We start from the raw sequence: 16,827 nt of genomic DNA, 5'->3' as shown, positions 1-16,827 counted from the left end.
TTATACCCCACCCTCCCCAACCAGAGCCAGGCTCAGGGCGGCTAACACCAATAAAATCACAGTTAAAACATAATTAGGGGAGAGACGGGGGGGGGGGAAGAAAAAAACAAGCAAACCCCAATTTAAAATACAGGTTAAAATGCAATTTAAAATGCAGCCTCATTTTAAAGTAGCTGATCAATCAAGACCATAAGGGGAGGGAAACAGAAGGGTCAGACCAAGTCCAAACCAAAGGCCAGATATAACAGAACATCACAACTGCAACAATTACGAACCATCAGTAAAACTAACGCCTTCTATAAAACACTTTGCAAAATGGCTTAAAAAATAGGCTGAACCGCACAACTGCAAGAAAAGTCCTATTACGTATGAACTTCACAAACCGTTACAGCACTCATAATCCACAAAGCAGCATTGACAATGTTAGCAAGCTAACAACCCACAGGAACCCAGCCCTCCTGAATTCACACTCCCTCTCTCTCCCTGCCGCCATGGCTCATAATCTTCCACTCGGTGCATCAAAAGACAGATCCATAGCACAGCAGAGCTTAGGATGGAGGGACTCAGCTTCCCAGTTCTCCCACTACTGGAATCCTCAGCTACACCCCAAGGAAGGAGACAGACCAGCCTAATCCCAGGGTCAGTGCCTAGGCCAGTATTTGCCAACCTGGTGCCCTCTTAATGTTTGGGACGACAACTCTAGGGGTGCCATACGTCGAGAATTTCCCAGACATTACCGGGATCCAGCTGTTGGAAACAGTGTCTGGGTGGAAATCACTGAAATGTTCAGGAAAATCTGGGCGTAGGCCAACCCATGTTGGAAGTGTAGATTTTGGCGAATTTACTTAAAAATAGATCCAAAAATTCTTTTTATTTTTTTGAGATTTTGCAAAAGTTCAACAACTCTGGGCAAAACTCCACAGCTTTGGCAACCCCAAACAACTTTTGGGTCTGGATTTTCACTTTTTGAAATATGGCAACCCTAGACAACTCCCAAGCCATGAATGCTTATCTGAAATTCCTTCATTGCAGGGGGTTGGACTAGATGACCCTCGGGTCCCTTCCAGCTCTACAGTTCTATGATTCTAACTACCTTCAGTGCAGCCCCCATCAAGCATTGCTGGAGTGAACCCCAAGATGACTCCTGGGGGGCAGAGAGGGGCAGCTGTCTCCCAAATTAATAAAAATCAATAAAACACATTGCAGGCTTGATTATTGTACCTCACTCTACGCGGGGCTGCCCTTGAAGCTGACCCAGAAACTCCAGCGGGTGCAGAATGCCGCGGCGAGACTCCTTACGGGGTCCTCGCCGCGGGATCACATTCATCCAGCGCTTTACCAGCTGTACTAGCTCCCGGTGGAGTACAGGGTCAGGTTTAAGATGCTGGTTTTGACCTTTAAAGCCCTATGCGGCCTAGGACCCATGTACCTACGGGACCGCCTCTCCTGGTATGCCACGCGGAGGACCTTAAGGTCCACAAATGACAACACCTTGGAGGTCCCAAGTTGCAAGGTGCTTAGCTTGGTCTCAACTAGGGCCAGGGCCTTTTCAGTACTGGCCCCGACACTCTGTCACAAGAGACTAGGGCCCTGTGGGACTTGACGTCTTTCCGCAGGGCCTGCAAGACAGAGCTGTTCCCCCTGGCCTTTGCTTTGGACTCAGTCTGACCCTTACGTTTCCCTCCCCTTATGGTTTTGATCTATGGGCTACTTTTAAAATGCGGCTGCATTTTAAATTGCATTTTAACCTGTACAGTGGTACCTCGGGTTAAGTACTTAATTCGTTCCGGACGTCCATTCTTAATCTGAAACTGTTCTTAACCTGAAGCACCACTTTAGCTAATGGGGCCTCCTGCTGCCGCTGCGCCACCGGAGCCTGATTTCTGCTCTTATCCTGAAGCAAAGTTCTTAACCTGAAGCACTATTTCTGGGTAACCTGAAGCGTATGTAACCTGAAGTGTATGTAACCCGAGGTACCACTGTATTTTAAATTGTATTGAACTTTATTACGGCCATTGGCCCATCACACGACAGTTTCCCATACCAACATAATGTACCCAAACCTCCAAATTTAAAACCGCCAAAACTTACAAAAAACAGACAAGAACCAAAGCAAAACAAAAACAAAAGACCAACATCATAGTATTTTAAATTGGTTTCTCCCTCCCTATTATGTTTTTACTGTAATTTTACTGGTGTTAGCCACCCTGAGCCCGGCTCTGGCCGGGGAGGGCGGGGTCTAAATAAATTTTATTATTATTATTATTATTATTATTATTATTATTATTATTATTATTACTACTATTATGAGGTTCTTCCCCCCCAACAAAAATTCTGGCTATGCCCATGGCTCCTGTGGCTCAGAGCCAGCTCCTGTCTCCCACTCCGGCACCCGAAAGCCTCTCCCGGCTTCAACTCCTTCGATGGCAGCCAGGGCCATCTCCCGCTGCCCTTTGGCCTTTCCCTTCTCTTTCCTTTGTTCTTGCAGCCTCTGGCGGCCTTTTCGCTCCCCCGACGGGATTAGCTCACACTTCACTTTGCAGCTGTAGCAACGCATTACCCGGGACGGATTCCTCCTCCTCCCCGGTTCCCCCGTTTTCTACGTACCAAGCATGTCCTCGGAAACAGGTGTGCGGAGAATGTCCCCCGTGAACTCGCAGGACGTCTTCCTCGCATCGATCCCAGATGTTCCTTCGAACACCTGCAAGGCAAGGGCCCCAGAGGGCAAAGACCCAATTACGGGCAATTAGGGAGGATTAACGGCAAATGAGGCCAGGCAGGTCCAGATGGGAAGGGAGCAGGGAGAGGGGGCTGCGGTTTGCTCTGGGCGATCTGCGTTTGGAGGAATTTTCGCCAGCAAGATGAAAAGGAAGCATCTCTCTTATTGGCTCTTTTGCTCCTCCCCAGAGACTTTGGCTCTCTGGGTCTCAGTCTCCCATTTAAGCCAAAGAACATAAAAAACAGCCAGTGGCTTGTCTAGTCCAGCAGCCCATTTTCACAGTGCCCAAACTCTAGGGTTGCTAGATGCAAAAGAGCAAAAGAGGACACACTTGCCGACTTTTACTTATAACTATGGGAGGCTGGTGGCACTGTGGGTTAAACCACAGAGCCTAGGACTGGCCAATCAGAAGGTCTGCGGTTCGAATCCCTGCGACGGGGTGAGCTCCCGTTGCTCGGTCCCAGCTCCTGCCAACCTAGCAGTTCGAAAGCACGTCAAAGTGCAAGTAGATAAATAGGTACCACACCGGTGGGAAGGTAAACGGCGTTTCCATGCGCTGTTCTGGTTCGCCAGAAGCAGCTTAGTCATGCTGGTCACATGACCCAGAAGCTGTACGCCGGCTCCCGTGGCCAATAAAGCGAGATGATGGACTATGCAGAACTAGATAAATTAACAGGAACGGTTTGAAACCTGCGGGATCAGAGATTCTTAGAAGACTGGAGTAAATATATGAACTATTTGAAAACTATTTGTTATGAACAGCTTACGCTAGTAGGACTGCAAGAAGTTCTGCAAGGAGGATTATTTGAAATATTGCAAGAAAGATTATGAGGAGAATTATTAGTTAATGATAATTAAGAGTAACAGAGAAATTAAGAAACGCAGAATAAGTGATAAGAGCGATAAATCATCAGAGGTCTAAATCATTGTATAAGATAAGAAGGCATGTTATATGATTGTTGGAAATGATATGTTAAAAAAAACAATAAAAATGTGGTGTTTTGTGTGTGTGTGTGTATAAAATTATAACCTAGGAATCTCAATACAAGTGGAACTGAAGGAGAGCTTGCAGGATCAGGCCAATGGGTCCCAAAAACTCCAGCGTCCTATTCTCAGTGTCCGGGCAGAACGATGGGGGTGGAGACGCCCCTTCAAGTATGTTTTATTTATAAAATGTATATATGGCCCTTCATCAGAAGATTATGGGATTTGCAGTATAAAACATGAAAATACACAACAGAATGACAAACAAGGAAGCAAGCCAATTGCCTTAGCAGGACCAGAGCACAGCAGCAGCAACTCTCCTCAGTTGTGACCTGCAGCAACTGGCATTCAGGAGCATTGGAGGGAGGACAAAGGACAGAGGACCCCTGGTCCTGAATGGGGTCACTGTGCCCCTGAAGGACCAGGTGCGCAGCCTGGGAGTCAATCTGGACTCACAGCTGTCCATGGAGGCACAGATTAATTCTGTGTCCAGGCCAGCTGTTTACCAGCTCCATCTGGTACGCAGGATGAGACCCTTCCTGCCCGCTGACTGTCTCACCAGAGTGGTGCATGATCTAATTATCTCTCGCTTGGACTACTGCCATGCGCTCTACGTGGGGCTACCTTTGAAGGTGACCCGGAAACTGCAATTAATCCAGAATGCGGCAGCTAGACTGGTGACTGGGAGCAGTCGCCGAGACCACATAACACCGGTCTTGAAAGACCTACATTGGCTCCCAGTACGTTTCCGAGCACAATTCAAAGTGTTGGTGCTGACCTTTAAAGCCCTAAACAGTCTTGGTCCAGTATACCTGAAGAAGCGTCTCCACCTCCATTGTACAGCCCGGACACTGAGGCCCAGCTCTGAGGGCCTTCTGGTGGTTCCCTCCCTGCGAGAAGTCAAGTTACAAGGAACCAGGCAGAGGCCTTCTTGGTAGTGGCACCTGCCCTGTGGAACACCCTCCCACCAGATGTCAAAGAGAAAAACAACTACCAGACTTTTAGAAGACATCTGAAGGCAGCCCTGTTTAGGGAAGCTTTTAATGTTTAATAGGTTGTTGTATTTTAGTGTTCTGTTGGAAGCCGCCCAGAGTGGCTGGGGAAGCCCAGCCAGATGGGCGGGGTATAAATAATGAATTATTATTGTAATTATTTTTATTGGGGCTCCTGAGGCTATGAGCCACAATGGCTGGGCTCTGCTCTCAGAGGCAGCGGTGCTTCTGAATCGCAGTTGTTGGAAACGGCAGGAGGGCTCTTGTGTCACAGTGAGAACAGGGTGCTGGATTGGACAGGCCACTGGCCTGATCCAGGAAACTCTTCTTATGTTCTTATGCTAGCAGCCAATCATAGAATTGTAGAGTTGGAAGGTACCCCCCAAAGGACATCTAGTCCAACCCGCTGCAGTGCGGGAATCACAGCTGAAATTTCTCTGACCAAAATGGCCACCCAACCTGTTTAAAAACTTCCAGTCAAGAAGAGTCCCCAGCCTCCCGTCCCAAGGGAGGCTGCTCCGCTGTTGTTCGTATCAGAAAGTTCTTCATAATCTTGTCAGAATCTCCTTCCTTGTAACTTGAAGCCATGGGTTCGAGTCCTACCTTCCAGAGCAGGAGAAAACAAGCCTGCTCCCTCTTCCATGTGGCAGCCCTTGAGATATTTCATATCTCATTGCAAGAAGCAAAGCTACAGGGAACCAGGCAGAGGGCCTTCTCGGTAGTGGCACCCGGCCTGTGGAACGCCCTCCCATCAGATGTCAAAGAGATAAACAACTACCTAACATTTAGAAGACACCTGAAGGCAGCCCTCTTTAGGGACGTTTTTAATGTGTGACATTTTAATGTATTTTTAATCTGCGTTGGAAGCCGCCCAGAGTGGCTGGAGAAACCCAGCCAGATGGGCAGGGTACAAATAATAAATTATTATTATTATTATCTCCTATCAAGTCTCCTCTTTCCCAGGCTAAACACGCCCAGCTCCTTCAACCGTTCCTCATCAGGCTTGGTTTCCAGACCCTTGATCATCCTGGTTGCCCCCAGTTGGTTGCGTGAAGAGGGGAACTGAGGTGCCCAGACCCCATTGGGTGACCCGGCGCGCCCTCCTCTCTCTCCCACACATGATGCACTAAGTTTGGAGCAACTGGCCTCGGTTGCTTGGCACTGCCTGGATTCTTCCCTACTTCCTTGGCGGAGAGGGGACCTGAGTCACCAGCATTCCTTCTGACTTTGCATTTTTGGGAAACCACTACAACAGAAGGAGTAGCCCCGCGTTGCTCCCATGGCCAAGCAGGCCTCGGTTAGCCGGAGGGAAAAGCACCTTCTTCTAATTCATAGCTGTCATCTTTTCCCTTTTCTTGCGAGGAATCGTATTCAGAATAAGGGTTGTTGTTGTTTAGTCGTTCAGTCGTGTCCGACTCTTCGTGACCCCCTGGACCAGAACACGCCAGGCACTCCTGTCTTCCACTGCCTCCCGCAGTTTGGTCAAACTCAAACTCTAGCTTTGAGAACACCGTCCAACCCTCTCGTCCTCTGTCGTCCCCTTCTCCTTGTGCCCTCCATCTTTCCCAACATCAGGGTCTTTTCCAGGGAGTCTTCTCTTCTCATGAGGTGGCCAAAGTCTTGGAGCCTCAGCTTCAGGATCTGTCCTTCCAGTGAGCACTCAGGGCTGATTTCCTTCAGAATGGAGAGGTTTGATCTTCTTGCAGTCCATGGGACTCTCCAGAGTCTCCTCCAGCACCAGAATTCAAAAGCATCCATTCTTTGGCGATCAGCCTTCTTTATGGTCCAGCTCTCACTTCCATACATCACTACTGGGGAAACCACAGCTATAACTATACGGACCTTTGTTGGCAAGGTGATGTCTCTGCTTTTTAAGATGCTGTCTAGGTTTGTCATTGCTTTTCTCCCAAGAAGAAGGCGTCTTTTAAGGGAATTTCCCTTAAAAAAGGGGAAACGTTGACAGCTATGTTCTAATTGGGTCCAGCGTGCCTCCCCCTCCCCTATCCATTCTGAAGGGACCCCCGAAAGGCTCCCTTTGATCGGAATAATATTTGACACCGTTTGAAGGCAGTGACCTCCGGACCGCCGCTTTAATTAGATCCGTGTGGCCCCTTGCGAAAGAATGTTCACACGTCGGGCAGCTGTTGCGGCAGGGCGGGTTGGGGGGCTGGGAAGGGTGGAATAAGCCCCCCACCCCAGCTCCGTGTATATCAGGCTTTCCCTAAGCGGCTTCTGCCAAAGGCCGGGCAGGGGGTGCCGGAGAGGCTGACTCCCTAATAGGATTAGAAGGGCCCTGCAGAGGTCTCCGTGGCATTAGAGGGCTGAAGTCTGGCTGCTCACCAGCAGAGGTCCCCCGCAGGTCAACCCTGCGGGTCCCTCGCCTCCACAGGGCTAGTGGGCTCAAGGCGTTGGTCATCAGACCAGGGCAGGCGGCAAAGGGCATTCTGCGCGATCCCAGAGGGCGAGGAAAGGTCAGGGGGTTTAGAGAGGCGAGCATCCCTGGGGAGGCACCTGCTTCTCCGCATGGAGGGGGAAACTGTGCAGCCCCTCCCAGCAGATAGAAGAAGACCCTTGCTAAGCCGAGTCCCAGCCAGCCACTCACCCCCAGATCCAAGGCACGGGGGCTGTGCTTAGAGAGCGTCCGCTCCTTTCATGATCTGGTCCTCTGGATAGAGCTGCTGTGAGGTCACGGAAAGTGGACAAACATTCTGGGTGCTGGTGGGGGAAAGGTCCATCCTCATACATTGACGCTGTGGAAGGACAATTTGGCTGGAAGAAAACCTGCAGGGTTGAGATTGACAACTTTCCTTCCTTCCTTCCTTCCTTCCTTCCTTCCTTCCTTCCTTCCTTCCTTCCTTTCTTTCTTTCTTTCTTTCTTTCTTTCTTTCTTTCTTTCTTTCTTTCTTTCTTTCTTGGGCACCACTGCCTTTAACAACAGCCAGATGGTGGAGGGAATTTAGCAAGGAGAGCTGTTGTCTCCAAGTGTGGTCAGCTGGCTTCATCAGCCAAGTCGCCACAGGTCGGGCTTCTGTTAGAGGCATGGCAGCACTGCTGGCGAAATAGTTGGCAACCCTCTCAGGAATAGGAGGGGATGCGCTTGTGAGGGACGGGCACAAGCTGGAAGATTGGGGTAAGAAAGGGAAAGACGGGTGGAGCTGAGGCAGCCGAATGAGAGGTACAAATGACTAGGAGAAAAGCAACCTATAATATAATAATAATAATAATAATAATAATAATAATAATAATAATAATAATATACCTCGCCCATCTAACTGAGTTTCCCCAGCCACTCTGGGCGGCTCCCAATCGAGTGTTAAAAACAATACAGCAATAAATATTAAAAACTTCCCTAAAGAGGGCTGCCTTCAGATGTCTTTTAAAAATAAGGTAGCTGCTTATTTCCTTGACATCTGATGGGAGAGCGTTTCACAGGGCAGGCGCCACCACCGAGAAGGCCCTCTGCCTGGTTCCCTGTAACCTCACTTCTCGCAATGAGGGAACTGCCAGAAGACGAGAAACTTTTTTTTTTAAAAAAAATGGTTGCTGTTTTTTGAAATCTCCCCAGTGCCCCAGTTCAAAAGTCGCCCCACACACCCTGGACCATGTTCCGCTGTCCTGTGTGCGCGCCTCTGTGGAGAGACTTGGCTTCCCTTACAAAGGGCCTGCCCACTTTTCCCTCTGGCCCCGCACACAATGGCTATGTGGCCCCCGGAAGGCTACCCTGAAAGGGATGTGGCCCGAAATCTTCCCCACCCACCAACATCCTTTCTGGCTTCCTGGTTTCTCTATCTGTGCTAGAGCTTTTGATTTGACTCCCGGAAATCTCAGCCTTCGATTTGCTTCTCTGAGTCTCAAGTCAGTTTCCCTCTAGCGCATTATGTATTTATGGCCCTTGTACTTCCAGGTCTTCCTCACCTGCCCAGGTGTCTCAGCCTTGACTTTTGGCTTGCAGTTCAAGAACAACATGAAGCATCAGCTTCTCTTTGCTGCAGAGACGTCTTAAGCAGAGAACGAGCCACATCCTGAAAAGGCAAAGGGCGAAGGCTGCTGCCCTGTCTGCTTTTACTAGGGAGTAAGGAAGGGGAAGAATTCTGTCCCAAAGGAAAACAGAAAACTGCCGCCATTTGGATTGATAGCATTCAAAACTCCGGCAAATTGCGCTTTTTGAAAAGGTATCCCACAGACTAAAAAGTATATGTTATTTCTTATACGAATATTGCGTGTGGCTCATTTAAATCTTATTGTCAATAATGGAGCTCATGGGGGAAATACTTTTATTTTCATTCATCTTTTATTATTTGTAAAGGGGATCTTTGTATGAACTGATACTTCTACTATCTGTTTGGAGCTGTGCTGGATCTTTGTGTTTTTATCCTCCCCCCAAAATGGTTTAAATCTGCTACAATCTGCATGCTCCTAAAAGAAGCTTTCGCTGCCATGATTTTCTTTGGAGCCTTCAAACATTCTGTAAATGATTACATTGTTTTCTGCATTGTTTTTGACGTATCCCTGCCACTGGAACGCGTTGAAATGACATAATTAATTATGTTGGCTCGGCCATAGCAGCATAGGTTTTGGCAGAGGAAAGTTGTAAATAAAAATATAAGAGCATTGCTTGATCTGGCCAAAGGGACCCGCCGGGTCCAGCACCCTGTTCTCACAGTGGCCAAGCAGATGCCTGTGAGAAACCCACAAGCAGGATTCGAACACAAGACCAACTCTCACCTCCTGTGGTTTCCAGAAACTGGTCTTCAGAAGCATTTTTGCCTCTGATTGTGGAGGCAGAGCGGAGCCAAGATGGCCGGGAGCCATCAATAGACCTTTCCTCCTCCATGAATTTGTCCAATCCTCTTTTAAAGCCAACAAAGTCAGTAGCCATCCAAAACCAGTGGAGTTTAATATAAATGGTAATGGGAACCACTGTGGTTCAGTGGTTAGACTACTGGGAGAGAGCAGGGTTCAAATTCCCGCACAGCCATGATGCTTACTGGATGAGCTTGGGCAGGCACTGCCTCTCAGCCTAGCCTACATCACAGGGCTTTTGTGGGAATTACCGTATTTTTCGCTCTATAAGATGTACCTGACCATAAGACGCACCTAGTTTTTAGAGGAGGAAAATGAGGGGAAAAAATATTCTGAACGAAACAGTGGATGTATGATTTTCGTGGTTCATAATGTGGCCACAGACATGTCACCCAGCACTTCCCTAAGTTTTATGAAGTCGGCTTTCTTAAAGTCAAGAAATTGAGTCCTAGTATGCTTGGCTGCTCCATATAAATGCAAAGCGATGGCTGTGCTCTGTCAAAATGTCCCAAAGGTGAGCAATGAAAGCAGGGGACAGGCTTATACCCTCCAACCTTTATCTGATGAAAACAGGGACGTCCCATTCCGCCATGATAATTTTCCTATTTATACCCCACACACCTAACTGGGTCGCCCCAGCCACTCTGGGCAGCTTCCGACATATATAGGTAAAGGTAAAGGGACCTCTGACCATTAGGTCCAGTCGTGACCGACTCTGGGGTTGTGGCACTCATCTTGCTTTATTGGCCAAGGGAGCCGGCATACAGCTTCTGGGTCATGTGGCCAGCATGACTAAGCCGCTTCTGGCCAACCAGAGAAGCACACAGAAACACCGTTTACCTTCCCGCTGGAGTGGTACCTATTTATCTACTTGTACTTTGACATGCTTTTGAACTGCTAGGTTGGCAGGAGCTGGGACCGAGCAACGGGAGCTCACCCTGTTGCGGGGATTCAAACCGCTGAGCTTCCGATCGGCAAGTCCTAGGCTCTGTGGTTTAACCCACAGTGCCACCTGCTTCCCTCGGACATATATAGAATCACAATAAAACATTAAACATTTTAAAAACCTTCCCTCTACAGGATTGCCTTCAGACGGCTCTGGGGGTTGGATAACTCCATCCCCTCCAATGAAAATAAGGACGTCCTAAGGAAAAATGGGACATTCTGGGATCAAATCAGAAACCGGGACGGCTTCTCTAAATCAGGGATGTCCCTGGAAAACAGGGACACTTGGATGGTCTGGTTCAAACCAAGTCCCACTGAGACACGGGGTCAACAGAGTCGGTCTCACCCACCTGGATAATGGCTTTGGAGCCGGACACTTCCAGCACTTGGCCGCTTCGCTGCGTGCCATTCGGGAGGGTGAAGTTGACAATCTCCGCATACTGGGCAAACTGCAAGGAGAGAGATGGAAGGCAAAGGTTAGAGCAGGGGTCTGGTGGGATTGTAATGTAATCAAAAAATTTTGGGAAATGATATATAATGAATTGAAGAAAATGTTCCACTTAACATTTGTTTAAAAACCTGAAGCATTTTTGTTAGGGGTTGTAGGGAAAGACCTGCCAAAAAAGCTGAAAAACATCTTCACGTATGCGACAGCTGCCGCGAGAGTCCTAATAGCACAAGGATGGAAGACTGAAGAAATTCCAACTAAAGAATCATGGCAAGAGAAACTCATGGATTATGCAGAATTGGCAAAATTGACACATAAGCTACGGGACAAGGATAACTGTGACTTCAAAGATTAATGGGAACCCTTTACAAAATATTTGAAGACACAACAAAGTGAACTGAACTCCTGGGCAGGTTTTGAATAAACACTCACGAACTCTTTATTGACAATAATCAGTTAGATAATTTTTATACAGTTTTGTAACATGCAGAGAATAGCATTTACAGAGAAAGCAAAGATTGGAACTGAGGGAAGTCGGGTGGGGTGGGGTTTGTATGGAAGGGTGGGGGGAGGGAGGAAAATGGGTGGAAGCCATCCCGTTGGCTCAGGCTATCTGAAGGACCACATTCGCATCCGTCCCCCAACCTGCCTGGGCTCTGAGCTCTTCACAGGAGGCCTTGCTCTCAGTCCCGCCACCCTCACTGGCACACTTAGTGGGGACGCCGGACAGGGCTTTATTGGTGGTGGCTCCCAGACATTGAAATTCCTTCCCTAGAGAAGCCAGCCAGACTCCTCCTTTGCTGTCCTTCCTCCGGCAGGTGAAGACCATTTTATTCCAACAGGCCTTTGGGAACTGACAGTTTGTTTGTTTTTAAAAAGAAAAGGGCTTTTTAATAGTGCTGTGCTGTCTTTTAACAGATCCATTTTTGTATTGTTTTCATTCTGCATAGTTTAATTACTCTTTCACTACTATCTTTCGTAAGTTTTTAGATACTGTGCTGTTTCAGTTTGTGTAAGTTGCCTTGAGTCCCTGTCATGAGAAAAGGCAGGGTATAAATAAATAAACCTAGACAGCATCTTAAAAAGTAGAGACATCACCTTGCCGACAAAGGTCCGTGTAGTTAAAGCTATGGTTTTCCCAGTAGTGATGTATGGAAGTGAGAGCTGGACCATAAAGAAGGCTGATCGCCAAAGAATGGATGCTTTTGAATTATGGTGCTGGAGGAGACTCTTGAGAGTCCCATGGACTGCAAGAAGATCAAACCGATCCATTCTTAAGGAAATCAGCCCTGAGTGCTCACTGGAAGGACAGATCCTGAAGCTGAGGCTCCAAGACTTTGGCCACCTCATGAGAAGAGAAGACTCCCTGGAAAAGACCCTGATGTTGGGAAAGATGGAGGGCACAAGGAGAAGGGGACGACAGAGGACGAGATGGTGGGACAGTGTTCTCGAAGCTACCAGCATGAGTTTGATCAAACTGCAGGAGGCAGTGGAAGACAGGAGTGCCTGGCGTGCTCTGGTCCAGGGGGTCACGAAGAGGTGGATACGACTAAATGACTAAACAACAACAAAATACATATAATATTGATGATAGTTATTGAGACTTTGCCCCTAAAACCAATTGCTCAGTGGTGTAGTGCACTGGGACTTGGAGGTTTTTTGGGGGGGCTTTAACCACCCACAGACTGCACCTTAACTCTTGGCATCTACTCACACCCCCAAGTTTAGCCTCGTTCTGCCCTCCTCCATCCTCCCAAACGTGCCCCTTTTCTGCTGAGCCTGTACTTTGGACTTTAAGCCTTGCCAACCACTACAACGGAGGGGGAAAACCTCTGTGATCCGGCTCTTTAATTGATCTTATTAATCCCCCTTCCTGCACCTATCAGGACGAAAGGGCTGCATAGAAACGGTGTATTGTGCTGGGCACAGCCCCACAAAGCTTCAATTCATCCCAGAGCACATTCCCTGCTTGAATTTGGAATGCGGGTTTTTTAATTGGCCGTATCATAGCTCACTTGGAGACCTGTCAACTGGGCAGAGAGTGCCAGAAATTAGGTCCTTTCTACATTCCTACTGTTCCTCACTCGGGGACTAAACAGATTTGTTGGGATGTAAGCCCCTTTGATTTTAATGGAACTTATTTCCAAGTAAGCCTGCTCACCTGCCACCCACTACGACCATTGGCGGCTGCCAGTGAATAATAATAATAATAATAATAATAATAATAATAATAATAATAACAACTTATTTATACCCCGCTCATCTAGCTGAGTTTCCCCAGCCACTCTGGGCGGCTCCCAATCGAGTGTTAAAAACAATACAGTATTAAATATTAAAAACTTCAGGTGTCTTTTAAAGATAGGATAGCTGCTTATTTCCTTGACATCTGATGGGAGGGCGTTCCACAGGGCAGGCGCCACTATCGAGAAGGCCCTCTGTCTGGTTCCCTGTAACCTCACTTCTCGCAATAAGGGAACTGCCAGAAGCCCTTGGCGCTGGATCTCAGTGTCCAGGCTGAACGGATAGAAGTTATGATGGCTCAGTGGAACCTCCATAGCCAGGGGAAATCGATCTTCGCACCCCAGGCACTGCCGACAAAGGAGCAATTCATGCCCGGCTTAGCAGAAGCAGCTGGCTTGCTGTGGAAGGGAAATGCTTGACCATTTGGAACCCTCTGGCTGGGCTCTTTTGACCAAAGAGATTTTTAGCCGATAATGTAACTACGGTTGACAATAATTGTTCTGCCTGGCCTTTGGCTTGGAATCCCCTTCCCCTCTATCCTTTCTCCTTCTGTGATGGAACTCCTATTTGGGGACTTCCCTGGCTTTTTTCTGGCCCACGTAGGACCAGTCTGGATAGTTAGCCTTGGTGAAGATTTGACGTTTTCATCCCCAAAAAAGTTTTTGATTTGAGTTTCCATTGAAATGAGGCTGCATTTTAATGTTGTATTTTAATCTTGTTTTTAAGTTGTATTTTAATCAATTGTTTTTATACTTGGTGTTGGCTGCCCTGAGCCCAGTCTTGGCTGGGGAGGGCGGGGTAGAAATAAAACTTCTTCTTCTTCTTCTTCTCCTCCTCCTCCTCCTCCTCCTTCATGACCACCTGGACATGAATGCCCCTTTCTTGGGCAAGGTGGTGGAGAGAGTGGTGGGCAGAGCAGCGGTAGGAGTTTCTGGAGGATAGGGTCCATGTGAATACATTTCGAAGTGGGTTCAGGCAGGGTTTGTATGTAACCTGAGGTACCACTGTAGTGATGTATGGCAGTGAGAGCTGGACCATCAAGAAGGCTGATCGCCAAAGAATGGATGCTTTTGAATTCTGGTGCTGGAGGAGACTCTTGAGAGTCCCATGGACTGCAAGAAGATCCAACCTCTCCATTCTGAAGGAAATCAGCCCTGAGTGCTCACTGGAAGGACAGATCCTGAAGCTGAGGCTCCAAGACTTTGGCCACCTCATGAGAAGAGAAGACTCCCTGGAGAAGACCCTGATGTTGGGAAAGATGGAGGGCGCAAGGAGAAGGGGACGGCAGAGGACGAGATGGTGGGACAGTGTTTTCGAAGCTACCAACATGAGTTTGACAAAACTGCAGGAGGCAGTGGAAGACAGGAGGGCCTGGCGTGCTCTGGTCCAGGGGGTCACAAAGAGTCGGACACGACTAAACGATTAAACAACAACAGTTAAGCCTGGGTTGGGGGGGGAGGGGAGCTATGTCTGAATCAGAAAACAAAAAGCTTGAGATGCAAGCGAGGTAACAGGACAAACAAGAACCCAGATCTTCCAGTGGAAGAAATTTTGAGCAAAGTCCAGCATTGGATAGAGAATTCCCAAGTTTGAATTAAAGTCAGAAAAATAAGCAACTGGGAGGACTTCTGTTATTTTTATCAGACTGATGTGATTGCTACTCTTGTTAGATGTGATTTTTTGCAGTTGCATTTTTTGTACTTGTAAGCTTTTAGAATTGTTTTCAATGTTGTATTTTCAATTGCTCGGGTGAAGAGTGGGTAATTAATAAACTAAAAACTAAAAACAATGCACTGCTTATTATGGAATGTATTTATATAACGGTTTGAATTCTCCTGTGTTTTATGTGTGTCATGGGATATTATGCTATTTATTGGATGGATATTATGCTATTTATTAAGGTATTTATGGTCCACACTTCATTCCAAGTGATCCCAGGGCGAGGCACATCAACCCAGCTTAAAATTAGTTTAATGCACCTGCTTTAAGTTAAATTGAATACACCTGCTTGTATGGTATGTTTCTCTTATTATGTTACTATGTCGTAAACTGCCCTGTGGCATTTCAGTGAAGGGACGTGAATTAATTATTTAAGTAATTATGAAGAAATAAATCAGGACTCTGCATGTGCTCATTTACTTGTTTACACAGCTCATTGTTAAACTATGGAAATTGCTCCCATGATAGATAAACATGGTTTAATTATATTGATTTTGATTTATCTCCGTTTCTTCCCCATTTCTACGTTCGGCTCTTTGCATAGCTCACTCGGTAGAGCAGAAGTCTCTTGATCTCAGGGTTGGGAGTTTGAGCCCCACTTTGGGCCAAAGATTCCTACATCACAGGGGGTTGGGCTAGATGGCCCTTGGGGTCCCTTCCAACTCTACCATTCTCTGATTCTATGGTTTCCACATTCGTCTGCGAATTTTTGTTTAAACAAATCCTCGTGAAAATTCAGCAGCATTTCGGTGCAAATTTCTCGTAACGTACACATCTTTGCATAAAACCACCCCAATACACACATTTCTGCAGCGCAATTGACCCTAAAATAATGCACCTCTGCATGTTATTTCTGGAAATATGTGCGTGTTGATATGCACACTTTACCGTTGCAGAGACATTATGGTACATGTTGCTTAGCTGAAGAAATGCACTGCAAAAAAACTGGAGAGGTGAGAATTTTGAAGGATGGCTCTGCTTCAATTCACACATTGCTTAAATAGCTTTAAACAGCAAGCTAATGAAAACATCCTGTATGAATAAATATACAATAACATTAAGCAGTCTATGGATAAATCATAATAAAGCTTAAGAATATGATGACAAAAATAAAGGCAAAAATAGTTTATCTCCAAAACTAAGTCTGGACTCCAGCAACCACCCCATATGATTAAAGGTTTCCATTTGCCTGCTGTTTATGACACTTTATTTATTTATTAGCCATTTAATGACATTTATGTGCTGCTTGATTGTAGAAAACCTCAAAGCGGTTTGCAAAGAAGAATTTAAAATTTCTTATGTCTTGTAGGTTGGCTGTGGGTGGCGCTGTGGGTAAAACCTCAGCGCTTAGGGCTTGCTGATCGCATGGTCAGTGGTTCGAATCCCCGCGGCGGGGTGAGCTCCTGTCGTTCGGTCCCAGCTCCTGCCCACCTAGCAGTTCGAAAGCACCCCTAAGTGCAAGTAGATAAATAGGTACCGCTTTATAGCGGGAAGGTAAACAGCGTTTCCGTGTGCTGCTCTGGTGCAGGCTCGCCAGAGCAGCTTCGTCACGCTGGCCACGTGACCCGGAAGTGTCTCTGGACAGCGCTGGCCCCCGGCCTCTTAAGTGAGATGGGCGCACAACCCTAGAGTCGGACACGACTGGCCCATACGGGCAGGGGTACCTTTACCTTTACCTTTATGTCTTGTAACCGTTTGCGAATTATATGCAAGCTTTTCAAACTGCTTTGAGTGTGGAAAAGCAACATACAAATTGATGGTGATGATGATAAATATGCAACACCCCCCCCATTTTTAACCCCCCCCCAATAATTAAGCTTTATCAAATCACCAGTTGGCCCAATAAAATGCAACTTTTACTTCCCTTGATGAGCCATGGCTCTCTTTGGTCACTAGAGGTCACTCTTTCAAACCAATGTGTTTTTTTGCCTTCTTAAAATACAGGTAAAGCCCAGATTGTTTCCAACAGACCTGGC

At 47.1% G+C, this 16,827-nt stretch overlaps 1 protein-coding gene across 2 annotated transcripts in view; it reads right to left on the bottom strand.

Annotated features, from left to right (window-relative positions):
* The window catches only part of ATP6V1B1 (ATPase H+ transporting V1 subunit B1), a 69,536-nt gene that overhangs the window by 29,578 nt on the left and 23,131 nt on the right, over positions 1-16,827 (bottom strand). For both annotated transcript variants that reach the window (XM_053402207.1, XM_053402208.1), the window contains exons 3-4: positions 10,794-10,892; positions 2,608-2,701 (exon numbers count right to left, since the gene is read on the bottom strand). In XM_053402207.1, coding sequence (XP_053258182.1) covers positions 2,608-2,701; positions 10,794-10,892 — 193 coding nt within the window. The remainder of the gene's footprint in view (positions 1-2,607; positions 2,702-10,793; positions 10,893-16,827) is intronic.

Source organism: Podarcis raffonei, chromosome 9 (assembly GCF_027172205.1).
Source record: "Podarcis raffonei isolate rPodRaf1 chromosome 9, rPodRaf1.pri, whole genome shotgun sequence".
Lineage (NCBI taxonomy): Eukaryota > Metazoa > Chordata > Lepidosauria > Squamata > Lacertidae > Podarcis > Podarcis raffonei.
Note: the sequence above shows the minus strand (reverse complement) of the source record. Positions and strands in the feature narration are given on the sequence as shown.